The 14,949-nt window shown below is 43.0% G+C and overlaps 1 protein-coding gene across 7 annotated transcripts in view; it reads right to left on the bottom strand.

Moving 5' to 3' along the window:
* Positions 1-3,209: 3,209 nt before the first annotated feature.
* EIF4ENIF1 (eukaryotic translation initiation factor 4E nuclear import factor 1) overlaps positions 3,210-14,949 on the bottom strand; it is a 47,762-nt gene continuing 36,022 nt past the window's right edge. For 4 of the 7 annotated variants that reach the window (XM_041729386.1, XM_041729382.1, XM_041729383.1 and 1 more), the window contains exons 11-19: positions 14,208-14,279; positions 13,374-13,557; positions 12,374-12,453; positions 11,907-12,049; positions 8,229-8,313; positions 6,808-6,940; positions 4,972-5,316; positions 4,543-4,707; positions 3,210-3,967 (exon numbers count right to left, since the gene is read on the bottom strand). In XM_041729386.1, coding sequence (XP_041585320.1) covers positions 3,726-3,967; positions 4,543-4,707; positions 4,972-5,316; positions 6,808-6,940; positions 8,229-8,313; positions 11,907-12,049; positions 12,374-12,453; positions 13,374-13,557; positions 14,208-14,279 — 1,449 coding nt within the window. In that variant the 3' untranslated portion in view covers positions 3,210-3,725. The remainder of the gene's footprint in view (positions 3,968-4,542; positions 4,708-4,971; positions 5,317-6,807; positions 6,941-8,228; positions 8,314-11,906; positions 12,050-12,373; positions 12,454-13,373; positions 13,558-14,207; positions 14,280-14,949) is intronic. The other 3 variants (XM_041729388.1, XM_041729387.1, XM_041729389.1) reach the window with 3 other exon arrangements.

Here is a 14,949-nt window from a genome sequence, read left to right as displayed (position 1 = left end):
GGTTTCAGGGAAATCCTCATGCTCAAATTCACATCATTGAGCAAGAATTTAGCACTGCCAGGGTGTTGGGTAGAGGAGGTTATTGAAATCTAGTTCATCAAGGACCTCAGGATGTGCTTTGAATAGGCCTTGCTTCCATCATTCAGCATCCTCCTCTCCCTTTGTCAGTGGCCCCCTGATACTTGAAGAGAGCATTACCCTACCTTTTAACTCTCTTTCCTTTTTGGGCTTAAACTTGTGAGTTCTGGGAGAGGAATAGTATCTGGGATAGGACTACTAAGGAGGGGCAGTCCTACAATTAAGGCTTTCTCTTCATGAACTCTTAAAACTACAGTTCCTTGAACCATTTCTTTCCTGAGTTTTATTTATTTTTTTATTTTTAAATTTTTCTGAATTTGTTTTAAAGTTTACTTAAGCAACCTCGGGCAGCCCCGGTGGCGCAGCGGTTTAGCGCCGCCTGCAGCCCGGGGCGTGATCCTGGAGGCCCTGGATCGAGTGCCACGTTAGGCTCTCTGTATGATGCCTGCTTCTCCCTCTGCCTGTGTCTCTGCCTCTCTCTCTGTCTCTATGAATAAATAAAATCTTAAAAAAAAAAAAAGTTTACTTAAGCAACCTCTATATCCAGTGTAGGGCTCGAGCTCATGACCCTGAGATCGAGAGCTGCCTACTCTACCAGCTGAGCCACCATGTGCCCCTTTCCTGGTCTTTTTTAGCATAGCTTAACAGACTCCCAGTCCTTGTCATTAGTTACAACACTTTTAATTTTGTTTAACAGCAAACTAACATACCAGCTGAAGTAGAAGGAAACCTGGTCTCATGTAAGCTGTCTGGAGCTCAGATGGGCTTATGGCAGCTGAAATCCCATTGAAGATCCAAATTTTTTCTTCAGCTGACTCTGTCCACTGCAGTTCGTTGGCTTTGCTGAACACCTGGCTCCTCACAATCACAGAATGTCTGCTGCAGTCCCAGGCTTTACACCCAGCATCCAGAAGATAATAGGACTATTTCTTATCTTTTTGGGAAGGTATTTGCCAGAAACTGCCCAAATTGTCCTTGTGTCATGGCCTAAATTGGGTCACAAGCCTATTCTTGAATCAACTGTTGGTAAAGAGAATTAAGAATCAGAGTTTACTCCTATAAGTTATTTTCATTCCTGGATTTTGTGCTCATTTCTTTCATTTACAAAGAAGGGTCAGTGGACCTGGCTACCCTTCTATCTTAGCTACCAAGTAACTTTACAGAGCTCTGCTGCCTCTGTCTTTACAGGCTCTGCTGCCTCTGTCTTTACAGGCTCTGCTGCCTCCTGAAAGAAGGGATGCATGTACTAGCCAATTTTTTCCCCCACTTCTCACCGGTACACTGACTTCCAAAGTGAGCTAACTGCTCAGTTGCTGCTTTTGAGAGGCAGTTTTTCCCTCCTCCTACCTGGCCTCCCTCCTTAAAAGTAGGTCTTCCATGAGGTTCTTTGTGATGTTCCACTGTTGTACTTTGAGGTGGCCTTCTACATCCTTAGCTTCTTTTTTAAATTATAGTTGATGCACAATGTTACATTAGTTTCAGGTATACAGTAGTGATTCAGCAAGTCTACACATTAAGCTCACAAGTGTAGCTATCACCATACAGTACCATTTCCTATATTCCCTGTGCTGTATCTTTTATTCCCGATTCTCTTGACCTCTGTGTTGCACATTCTCCTAGACCTGATTGCTTCCAAACTCCTCTCTTGACTGTTAGACTTCCCAAAGTTGCTCCATGTACTCCTCTTAGCCAAGATATCATTTCCTCCTTCCCTGACCCTTTTATCAGGCTCTTAGCTCCTGGAAGATTGCATTAGCTTCCTCTTTTGCTTCCACTCCCTCCCCTGCACCAAATAGGTTTAAAATCTGCCTTCCTCTGTGCTAGTGTTAGCAACATTCCCTTCTTTCTGGCTCTGTCTCCCCAACCACTGGCAAATAGCTTTGCCCATTGCTTGGTGCCTACATTGTGCATTTTGGTCCCGTCAGTTTTTAGCCTGAAAAGAAGCCCTTACTGGGACGCTCCAACCCAGTTCTTCCCACCAAACACAACTTTTGGTTCAACACAAAGAGGAAGTGAAAGGAGAGGTGGAACTGGATTCAGGTGTGTGTGCTCACATTGTTACTTGAGACTGCTTTTTAGCTTCTTCCTGTGGAAACAAAGCATTTGCAAGAATTCTAAACATAGGCTTTATTTCTGAAGCTAAGGAATCCCACTGAGTGCCTGGGGAGTGGGAGGACTGATAAAGTATCAGTAAGAGACCTCATGCTCAATCCTCAAAGCCAGGTTCTGCTCAAAGGCAACCTAGTTTATGTTCCTGGAAGTACTAAGTCAGGGTGGGCAGCTCCAGGTTTATAAGTAACACACCTAACACTGAAAACTCAGGCTTTTTTTACCCTTGTAGTCAAAATCTAATTACCTTGGCCTTCACCTGTGAGAACCACCTCATTCTTTTTTTTTTTTTTTTCCACATTCTTTGATTCTCTAGTATGAATCAGAGTAGCTTTGGTGGACAAGTGTTGAGAACTAGGGCAAACTGAGTTTGAGAAAGATTTATTACCTTAGAGTAGGACTGAAAAAACTCCAGTCAGGAGACTAAAGATCATACATACGTATAGTATTCTGGTAGAAGCCTCTTCTCTAATGCTGTGCATATGTAGTTAAGGGGAATGAAAATAACTGAGCTGAGGAAAGATATAAAACACAAGGAATCCACTAACATATCAGTCTTGAGGGCAGTTTGATATGAAAGACATTAATGGGTTGAATGAGAACTCTCAGGTCCTGTTTTTTTCTTTAGAGGGAGCTTCGAGCTGGAGAACAGGATGCCAACAGACTATTCATCACTTTTACCCCAGTAAATGTGGATTTGTTTGGGAGAGACTACCATACACACGATTACCCAATAAATTGTTTTTACTAGGTGGTTTTAATCTATGATAGTACACATTATAGTCTGGTGTTAACCACAAGGCTTCCTGTAGGGTAGGTCCAGCTTAATTAAGTAGCCATTTGGGTCGATAAGGCTCAAAAAAGGCAGCCCGTGTTGCTTCCTTCTAAATGAGATCAAGAGTTCAGTTCTGAGTTTCAAAGAAAATGAAAACTTAAGATCATTTCACTACTGAACCTCACAGGTCAGCTGGTTGTAAATGAGAAGGAATGAATTCAGCAAGAAATAAACACAAGCCATTAAGTTCATTCACACACTTAGCATATGCAACTTTAATCAACCAAAAGAAAAAGTCCCAAATGTACAAGTGGAAAAAAAAAATGTTGACACAGGCTTAACTAGTATCAGCTACTTTTATGTACAGCTGTATAAGTTCAAAAAAGCTATCCTCTATGTATATACAAAAGTTGTTTATACACAAGTCTGTACATAGGGTCTATACATTTATTTCCTCAGAACCCTTAGGTGCCACCTTTTGGTGAAGACACCAACACTTCATTCACATATCTTACAAAAAAAAAAAAAAGACTATTTCCAGGATTGATAGCAACACTGCATCCTGGATTCAGACCATGTAGGCTCCATTCACTTGGTTAAGATCCTTCTGTCAGTGCAGACCACACCAGGTGCCTGGGCTTCCCTAAATAGTTTTGCAGAGTGCTCCAAAGTGAAAGTCCGTAAACCAACCCGAGATGAGGAAGCAGAGTCCTAATCAGGGTGCCACCATAGGTCCAGGCATAGGTGAGCCTGCCTGCCCTGTTCATTGACGGTACTCCAATTCATCTACACTGATGACTTTGGCAGGCATGGAGGGCAGGGGTTGCTGTAGCACATCTGAGCCAAACCATTTGGCAAGGCCTACTGGGGAGCTGCTCCTCTGGCTGGGGCGATGTTCCAGCTGGGAGTGCACATGGGGCAGGCCTGACCTGGTGGGCACATTCTGAGGGGTTGTCTGAACGCTGACAGCTGCTGCCGGGGAACCAGAGCCTGGAGGATGAAGAACTATGGGGATAAGAAGGTTATCATTCAGAGCATGTGGGGGAAAGTAGTTCTGTATCAGGCCTTGCCTCATTTCAAATCTTATCCATAAAATTCCAAACAAAATTCTTTACTGGAGGGTTTATTCTAGGGTTTCTTTAACTCCTTTACAAAATGCCGGAATACAGTACCTTGGAAAGCAAAGCTATTCAAAAACCATCTGTATTGAGAAGCCATCCTAAATGACATGACCATTCCTTCCCACGACAAGCAGCCACATCACAGAAGTACTAACATTAGATAGTGAGAGGGCATCTACTCTGGACAGTCTCTATGCTAAACCTGTCAGGATTCTCAGCCTTCTCTAAGAGGCAGACGGCAAAAATATGCCAGAGCATAGTCAGCTCTCCCACTGTCTTTATAGGGAGAGAAATTCCAAATCCCATAGAGGTTGGTTTACTTCATCCTATTCTCTGGCTATCCCCTTACCCAATTTTGTCAGGATAAATGAAAGAATTGTGTTTCCACTGGAAATTGGTCCAAAAGCTTTAAGCCTATTCAGGCCACCCCCAGCTCCCCTGGCCCATTTCTGAACCTACCTGAGCGCTGTAGTTGCTGCTGCATCATTGCCAGATGCAGAGGTGTCCCAGGGCGAGGGTTTAGGAGAGGGTGACTAGCCGTAGGTAAAGGGTAAAAGGGTTGACTCAGGATTGGGCCAGATATTCCCTGTAAAGGAGTCAGGTCGATTCCAGGAGGAAGCACACCTGTTGGGCATGGAAAAAACAAAACAAAACAAAACAAAAAACTGGTGAGAAGTAATCTGGAAATTTTTAACCTTTGTTGATTTACAAAGTTTAATTGACAATGCTTATGCTAGGTTCTTCACCTTTAAAGGGACAGTTTGGATTCGACCCACTGCCCATCAGTTAGAAAATTCTAGCAACACTTTTTTGAGGGATAAAAACCCTCTTACAGTATAGTATATCATCAGTTCTGGCAACTGCTGTCCTGCTAGGTGAGAAACTCACCAGCTTGGAGCAAACTTGGAAGATGCTGTGGATGTACTCCCTGGGCCAGCATCCTCTGGACCAACCCTGGGTGAAGCTGGTGAGTAGGCCGAACGATTGGGACATGGGGGACAAGGGGAACTTGGTGGACAGGTCGGAGAAAAGGTGTTCCTGGAACTGGGGATGCCAAGGTGGGGGTTTTTCTCCCAGTTGCTTTAGGTCGATAATCTTGTTCTTTGGTGTAACGGTTGGTTTGAGACAGTGGGGTAGAACACGAAGACCGCTGCAACGTTGAAAGTTTGGGATTTGTAGTAGGAGAAGAGTCACGATCAGCACTGGGCACAGAGTTAGATGACAGCAGATTCTCTGTAAGGACCCAGACAGAGAATATTTTGGTATTGGCAAACTTCTCTCAAACATGTTCTTCCCAGTGATCTAGCAAGTCTCATTTCTTAAAAAGTTTATAATCCTTATTTGATCCCCTCAGCAAATTTAGAGGATTTTATCATAGGAACCACCATATGTCTTATGAACAGGCCTAGTTAAGGTCACAGGGGTAGTTAGGGACAGAGCTGGAACTAGACCCTAAGATTTCTAGTCTCCAAATACATTGCTGGAACAAAGCTTAATTTTCTTAAAAACTTCTCGACCCAGGAATAGCTATGGGCAAGTGAGCCTGGCTTAAGGCCTGGTGGTCTAATTTAGGCACCTTGCTCTGCCTGCCCATATGGTTGTGGTTCAGATCTGTGTGGGAGCTAGTAGTGCCCTGGTCAATGCCTGGGATTAACCTGCTTTTTAAGCCTAAGGGAAAGATCAAATAAAAGTATAAAATTATACAAATCCATTACAACAGAAATAATAGTCTAGTGAAGGAATGTGAACTCCTTTTAGTGGGACCAATAGGATTTCCTTTTTCCAGAAGCTTTCTCACAGCAAAAAGCTCTCAGACCAGTATTACAGACATGTGTAAACCTAACTTACTAGAACCTATTTCACATCCTTGATAGTCCCAACTCCAATTCCTAAAAACCTCATTCACGGGTTTCTATATACTTCCTTTAAAAAAGAAAAAAAAAAAAATTTTGTGAGAGAGGGGAGACAGAGTGCATCCAATGCCACCACACAAGCGGGGTCGGGGGGGGGGGGGGACGACGGTGGGCACAGGGGGAAGGAGAATCTCAAGCAAGCTTCTTGAGCTGAGCATGACCTAAGCTGAAATAAGGAGCTGGATACTTAACTGAGCCACCCAGGCGCCCTTTTCTATATACTTCCAAAAGGCTCTCCACACTTTATGCTTCACCCATTGTACAGATTTTGTTCGATACAGTCTCCATAGACTAGAGAGAATGTTTCAGAAGTAAAACTGGTTGTACCACATTAATTTGCCAAATAATTGTACTAATAATTTAACTTTGAAGCCCCAATAGGGACATCTGGGTGGCTCACGGTTGGCTTCTGCCTTCAGCTCAGGTTGTGATCCTGGGGTCCTGGGATGGAGTCCCACATCAAGTTCCCCACAGGGAGCCTGCTTCTCCCTCTGCCTATGTCTCCGCCCCTCTGTCTCTCATGAATAATCTTAAGCAACAAAAAGAAGCCCCAATATAGATTCTAAACTAAAACTCACTCTTCCTCATACTAGCACTAATACCACTATTAGATTGGTCAGAATTTCAAGGGCTAAGAAATTATGAGCTGCTATAATGCTTCTCACGGTCAGACACTGAACTGTGGTCCAAAGCAGGAAGGGAGGGGCTTTGCACAGGGATTTGCAGAGAATCAGGTCAGCTGATTAACACTTAAGCCCATGCTCTATCACATACTTTCTTAGGCAGCACACCCTCAACGGCTCTGCAGTACCTTCACTAGCCTTCTGAGTGTCTTCTTTACTGTCACCAAGAGCTGCTTTTCCAGATGCCGGCTCCTCCTTGCTTTTCTCTTTGCTCTCATACATCTTACGAATCACTGAGGTAGGGGTGAAGGAAGGAGAAAGCTGCAGAGAAAAACAGTATTAGCATGTTCTCTAAATGCCTTTCCTAAAGCCAGGCTTAACTGGTTAAACTACTCAACAAGGTGAAGAATCCCCTTATTGGCTACATGTGGCAGAGACCAACTCCAATGTTCTGGTGCCTAGCTGCTGGAGGAAAAGAAACAGGGTGGGCCAAATAGATGGTGCCCCAAGTGTGTCATCCCTTGCTCACATCGCATTTTCATCAAGACCTTTAGCTCTAGCACAAAGGTAGTTAAAGCACAGAGCTTCAACCTACCCATCTATGTCTGTGGTGATAGGGGCCTACCTATGCAGTCTCTGCTTCAGTCATTTCCCCAGCCCGGGATTAGTCTGAGAACAGGGAGGAACATGGCCAGAAGTATACCCTAGAGCAAGAGTCTGCCTGCTGGGAAAGGACAGTTCAGAACAACTGCAGAACCCAAATTTCTCTTACTCTTAATGTATCCCATCTTACCTTGGCTACCAGAAAATTCAATTATCTAAATATTCTCCTCAGCCCCTAGGATTCACCATTTGGGGTCATTTGTTCCCAAGTTTTCACTGCTCATTTTTACTTTGATGATTTTATTGTGCATGTGACTTTGTCACTAACCCTAAATAACTGATGGCATGAGAAAGGGCATGAATTATGAACAAAGAAACCCTTCAGATCCTGTCTTCAAAGTACTTGGTGCAAAGATCCACTTGGGGTCCTGAAGCAGAGTAACAGATTTTCCTCTTGTCTATCAGCTTTGACTAGATGATACAGGTTTCTAGGGGATAAAACTTCAAAACAAAACAAAAACAGCTAATATGCATCAGTTGTAAAACTAGATTTATCACTACAAATAAGCAAACTCCTTTGTCCTAGCTTTAATTCATATCACAGATCTGAATCTGTGAAGTCTGTACCATGTTTTACTGGATTCCGCAAGATCCAACCAGTTCACCCCATCTAGCTCACATCCTGTTTCACTCCTATCATCCTCTCCAATCTCTACTCCAATTGTTCATTTGTTTAAACGCATTATATCACCTTGTAAGTTCTAACCCATATTCCTCTATCTGGTGAAACATACTTTCCCCAATGTAGGGGCTTCACAAAAATCCTTAAGAGTTAGAATGTATCCTGAAAGGGCAAGATCTAATAAATAAGCAGGTATGAAAGACTATTAGGTGAGTTATTCCTATGGAAGGCACTTATGGACATTTTGGGGTACACAGTGATAAGACACAGGCACAAGGAAATGGAGAAGCCCTGAAGTCATTCACAGAAGCAAAGGTCACTGACCATGCTTGTGATGGAGGCAGCAGGGGCAGGGGAAGAGGAATTCCCTCGGTGCACGGGTGCTGGTGACTTGGTCACTCGCTGTTGCCTGTGAACAAACCAAGTATCAGTATGAGCTCCAAGTTGCTCAAACTCCAAATCCTAAAACCAAAGACTAGAATACTCAAGAGCAGCCTAGGACTTTATTTTTTAGATTTTATTTATTTTATTCATGGGAGAGAGAGACAGAGACACAGGCAGAGGGGGAAGAAGCAGGCTCCATGCAGGGATCCCAACGTGGGACTCGATCCCGGCACTCTGGGATCAGGCCTTGAGCTGAAGGCAGACGCTCAACCACTGAGCCACCCAGGCATCCCAGCCTGGGACTTTAATATTCCATTTCCCTCATCCATTTCAATTTCCCAAGCATTTATTAAGTGCATAACATATGCAAGACCACATGCTAATTTCTGAGGGAAGACAAAACCTTAAACATGATTCTGGGCCTTGCAGGAACTCTTGTCTAGTGGGGAGACACTAAGCCAGGGCAAACTAAGGCATGTACATATAAGATTAACAAGAAGATGGAATGGGAAAATGAGGTACAGGAGTGACACGATACTCCTCCCGAAGGGACTCTGGGAAAGCTTCTCTGGGAAGGAGCTGCATTAAATTGAGTGTGACCAATGAGAAAGCTCAAGGTGGAGAATGAGGACTCTGGTAGAAGGATCAGGTACAAGGCCTTGGGAACGTAGGGTTATCCAGGGCTGGTATATGGTTTATTTGTAGATTGTGCCGGTGGGGCAGGCTAAGAGCCTTCATTCTGTGGGCAAGGCTGCGCTCCAGAGAGTAGGCAGCAATACTGACAAGCACAGGGCCTGGCACTGAACTGATGCTATGTAAGACACTGTTTCAAATTAGAGGACCAAGAGTCAAGAGTTTCAGCTATTCCAAGACCCAATCATATGCAGCATTGCCCATCACTCCTGGTCCACACACAAGGTTGATACCAGGCCTCCCAAGTTAAGCTTAAAAGAACAGACTTTCCTTTTTTCCCCATTCTACTCATTCTCCCTTCACTTGGAGAAAACAAGAAACAATTGATGAAGATGTAAAAAGGCTGAGAGAAGAATTATAGGAGCTCACTGGCTAATGAGAATTTGCTGCATTTTAGCTGTCGGACCTTGTACCACGAGGGCCAAAGCCTTAGTCAGTGATTCTGGGAGTTCCTAAATCATAAGCAGATGAAAATCCTAAACCCATGGCTTCTTTCCAGCCTGTCCAGGTAAGCCCTGCTGCTGCCACACTGAGAATCTGAAGAGAATAGTGAGGGAGAAACAGGTCAGCAGTACTGAGAGATCTGGAGGAAATCCTCAAGTCTGGTGGTTCTGCACAACCTAGCATTTATTCCTTCGGATGAGCATACTTGAGCACCTGCTATGTGCTAGACACTGGGCGAAAGTGCAAGGCATACAGCAATAAACAAAACAGACAAAAAAATCTCTGGCCTCATTTTTTTGGTTGCAGGATAGAGGGGTTACTATGGGCAGAAAGACAAAAATAAATAGTAACCCAGAAGGTGTTAATTAAAAAAAAAAAAAAAAGACAAGGAGAAAGGCAGGTCTGTTCGGGGGGATACAAGTGTACAGGGGTGTTTAGGGAGGGCCCAAGAGGCTGACATTTGATGAATGAGACATTCATGAAACAGCATGAAAGTTCTGCTGACACCGACTTAGGTCTACTTATTCATTTTGAGGAGTTCGCATTTAAAAAAAAAAAATCTAAGTTTCTATATCTGTAAAATGCTGTTATTTATACCATGTACCTCACAGGATTAATGCCAAAAGCAAATAAAATTCTGGATATCAAAAGTGCTTTGAAAATCAATAAACTGATTGGGTGGCTAAGGCATGGCTCCATTGGGAGCCACCTGGGTGGCTCAGCCGTTGAGCCTCTGCATTTGCCTCAGGACATGATCCCGGAGTCCTGGGATAGAGTGCAGCATTGGGCTCCCTGCATAGCTCCCTGCATAGCGTCTGTTTCTCCCTCTGCCTGTGTGTCTGCCCGCCCCCGCCCCTCATTATCTCTCATGAATAAATAATATCTTTAAAAAAAAGTAAATAAATCAAGTCAATTCTTAAACTATATTATGCTACAGAGAGACATCCAGTGAGGGACTCAGCAGACCAGACCTGAGCTCTCTGTTTAGGCTGAGAACTACTATATATAGAATATGTTTATGCAACGATACAGGGTACTTACTGGTTTCAACGTTTTCTGAAAGTGTCAGCACATAAAACCAGCTGGAGCAAGACAATGAGACACTGATATGACAGTTTTAAGAGTCATATCAAAACTAAGTACTTCTTAATTACCAGGTATACAGAATGAGAAGGACTTAATGTTCAGGGATAAACATTTTGGTGATAAAACTGAAAAGATGAAGGTGGTATTTACTTAAAAATTTTTTTTTTTTTTTTTTTAAGTAATCCATATACCCAACACGGGGCCTGAACTTACAACCCCAAGATCAAGAGTTCACATGCTTTTTTTTTGTTTTTGTTTTTAAGATTTTATTCATTTATTCATGAGAGACACACAGAGAGAGGCAGAGACATAGGCAGAGGGAGAAGCAGGCTCCAGGCAGGGAGCCTGATGCAGGACTCCATCCCAGGACCTCAGGATCATGACCTGAGCTAAAGGCAGATGCTCAACCACTAAGCCACCCAGGTGCCCAAGAGTTCACACGTTTTGACCGAGCCAGCCAAGCACCTGGATATTTACTTTTTTAAAAAAATATTTTAATATTTTTATTTTTTTGATATTTACTTTTAAAGGCTGGATGCATCTGAGGGAGGGAAGAGGTATTACTGGGACAGGGCACATAGGGAGCTTCTGGTAGCTAACAAAGGAGTTTGTCTTGTAATAAGCTATACATTTGTTAAAAAAAAAAAAAAAATTAAAAAAAAAAAAAAAAAAGGGGATCCCTGGGTGGCGCAGCGGTTTGGCGCCTGCCTTTGGCCCAGGGCGCAATCCTGGAGACCCGGGATCGAATCCCACATCAGGCTCCCGGTGCATGGAGCCTGCTTCTCCCTCTGCCTATGTCTCTGCCTCTCTCTCTCTATGACTATCATAAATAAATAAAAAAAATAAAAATAAAAAAAAAAAAAAAAGAAAGCTATACATTTGTTTAGCGCAGTTTTCTGTTTTATTTTACAAAAAGAACAGTAGTGTCACCCCTTTCCTCTAATTTATGATTCATTTTACTACTTGCTGCATCTATAGGAAGGAAGAGGAGGAGAGTGAAGTTAGTGTTCATTTGTTAATAGCTTTGACCAACAAATAGCAAATATGCATCAAAGGACAGTTTGGTAATTAAACAAGGAATCTGTAGGGGAGGAAGCTAGGTGGAGTTTTACTTTTCATCATCTTGTAATAACAAATAAGGAGCTATGCTAGCTAGCTACATTTGTAAAAATGAATCCTTTAAATCAAGAATATAAATAAAATTATATAGAATGAAAAGCCTATGCCCCTGCAGAATTCAATCATACTGCTTCCTCGACTGCACACTTGGAGATGGAATTCTCACCATACACTGTGCAAATGTGTCGGTGTAGTTTTACTGTGGATAACTAACTTGTTTATCTGTAGAAACTAATTTACAGATCCCCACAAGGGTAGGATTAGTTAGTAACTTACCTGTTTCTGAATCCGTCTCTGGTTCTGTCCCCTTGTGGCTTGCCAAAACCAGGTTGGTAAAAGTTTGCTGCCTGCATTGCAAGGTCGTGTGGCAGGGCCAGCCCCTCCAAAGCTGCCTGTTGCAATTCTAGCTGGCTCATCTGCTGAATAGAGGGGGCACAGGAAGATCAGAAAAAAATGAGGATAGTCAATACACTTTCTACAGAGGTCTCTCTTCACTCTTAGAAAGGTATATTTAAGCAGCAGCTGAGAGAAATGAGGCACTGCGAACTTGACTAAATTGTGCTGCCATCCACTGAACAGGATTTTAATAAAGTAGGACTTTAATTGTTCACCAATTTTCTAGCATTTACTGAGCTCAAATTGTAGTTCAAAACCACTTCCAAGCATTGCAACAATTTTCCATCCCACAGTCAATAATAAGGATGAAAAGCAAGCAAAAACTTAGAGAAAAAGTTCAGACAGACCTGGGCCGTGACAGGGCTCATGGGCTTGCGCATGCCTTGGAATGGATCTCCGAGTAGCTGCTGTGGTCCTGGTGTGAAACCTGATGGGAAAGTTGGCAGTATCAGTGAGTATCAAGACAGCACACATCCATTAGAGAGGTATTATCACTAGTACATGCTGCTGCTTATTGAACACCATCTCTTTCAAGCAAGTACTGACTCCAGGCTGACAATGTCCCTCTTCTTCTGTGCCCCTACACTGTCCTATGTGGACCTTAATTAGAGCATTAATGACCCAAATTGCTGGTGTATCCATCTACCCCATTAAGCTGTCAGCTTTGTCCCCTTCAAAACTGAGACCTCTGAGAGAAAAGTGCTTTTCTAGTCAGTGATTTGGCTCACTGTCGCCGAGCCAGCTAATAACCAAAGGAGAGTCCAGGAAGGACTACTATAAAAACTTACTCTCAAGATTGGCCTGAGCCAGAGTGGCGAGAAGCCTAAAGTGGTCCAGGGTGACAGGAACACTAAGAATCTGCACAACACTTATGCTAAGTCCAACACTTCTGGAAGTGCTTCTTCTATTCACATTCTGTATTAGCCATGAAACCTCACAATTGGTTGTGTACCAACTTCATTAGGTTGGTAGAGAGCCATTACCCTGACTTCTCCTCTATCAAGGAAAAACCTCGGAAGCCAAATTATCTTTGAATTGAATTCCCAAAATAAGGAAAAAGACTAAAGAGCTACATCCAATGTATACAATTTTGATCAATCTTACAAAAAAAACAAAAAAACAAAAAACCAAAAACGCCTATATTTATCTAGAAGGGCAGCCAGATAAACTATCTTCCAATCTTGTACCTCACCTCCCGCCCCCCCCCCCGAAAAGCACAAAAATTCACACATTTCTTTTTAAACTCTTCAAGGATGCCCATGAAAAAGACTTCAATTCTAGGGGACAAGTATGACCTTTGTAGAGGGTTGGGGGGAGAACGGACAGACATCTAAGCACAACATTTACCAACTGGTGATGGTATTCTAGGACGAAGGTAGTCTGCTGAGGCTGCTCGTGTTTGAAACACCTGTGACAAGGGAGGAGAGGGTGCTCTTTGGCCCAGTAAAGGTGTTGTAGGTTCCAAACTCCCCATAAGGCCACTCAGAAGATTGGAAGAAGCAGGTCTCTGAACTGGTGGACCCAGAAGTTCCTAAGGGCAGAAAAAGTCATCCCTGTGAACAAACCAAGTTCTTTTTCCTAGTCAGAGGCTGTGAATTATGGATTAACTTTTGGAAGCCAACGATGATTCTCCCTCATGCTCCACTGAAGGACTTGGCACATGTACATGCAACACACTTCTCTCATCGTTCAGGTAGCAACATTTGCTTTAAGTTAGTGCTACAAATATAGGTTAGATATTTTAAATTTCTATAGAAACTGAAACCTGTAAACTGGAAATCAAGGCTTACTTTGTTATCTTCAGCCACCTCCCCACCCCATGATGAGTTTAACAGCAACACAGAACTAGGTCTGGCAACAACACTATCTTCGATTGCCAGGCCGCACGGATCATTCTCTAAGGCCCAAAGCTGGACCACTACACAAAACCAGTTCAAAGGACTAGTGTTGGGGCAGCCCTGGTGGCTCAGCAGTTTAGCACCACCTTCAGTCCAGGGCGTGATCCTGGAGACCCGGGATTGAGTCCTGCGTCAGGCGCCCTGCATGGGGCCTGCTTCTCCCTCTGCCTGTCTCTGCCTCTCTCTGTCTCTCTCATGAATAAATAAATAAAATCTTAAAAAACAAAAAAACAAAGGACTAGTGTTCAGGACTCCAAGGCCTTGGTGTAAGATGGTGAAGTACCTGCAGGATGTTCTTAGGGACAGGCTGGCCTGGAATCTCAGCAGGGGACATCAAATGGCTTTCAAGGTTTCGCTAAAAAAGTCAAAGGAAAACTGGTTTTAACCTTCTTACACACTTAACTTACAGGTTCACCGGGGACTACAAGAAAGCATTAAAAACTCCCCAGGGAGTTGGCACTTAAGCAGAATGATATCCAAGGCACAGAAAACTAACTTAGATCCACTTGTTCCACTTGCTCATCACACAGGTCCAAAGATCTGGAAATGCAAAGAATCTTCACATGCACATACAAAGTTCACTCAGAGACTCTCAGATGGTCTTTTCCTCCCTGTGGTAACCCTAGTGCATTTCACTGTTTCTAACACTGCGACCAAAAGAAGGGAGAAAGAAAATGGTGAAATAGAGGAGCACTCCTAAGAAGCCACAAGTAGGAAACTAATTTATAGATTTTAATTTTCAAGGCAACCTTTGCTATGCATTATCTTTGAAATAAGATTTATCAACCACAGATGGCAGTTTAAAACTAGTAAATAACACAAAAGTTTGGCCAGAATTGTTATATTTCAGAGTTTCATATTTCAGGAAATTTAAACGTTATTATTTTTAAACAAGCTGTTCCAAAATGGGTCCCACAGGGCAAAATTCAGATCCTCCAGCTCTTTATTCTTTTAATGCAGTAGCAGTTATCCAACCGAAATTAGCTCCTTCACTTTAGGACATCCTTGTGCCCATTTAGCTTTGC

Source organism: Vulpes lagopus, chromosome 14, assembly GCF_018345385.1.
Source record: "Vulpes lagopus strain Blue_001 chromosome 14, ASM1834538v1, whole genome shotgun sequence".
NCBI lineage: Eukaryota > Metazoa > Chordata > Mammalia > Carnivora > Canidae > Vulpes > Vulpes lagopus.
Note: the sequence above shows the minus strand (reverse complement) of the source record. Positions and strands in the feature narration are given on the sequence as shown.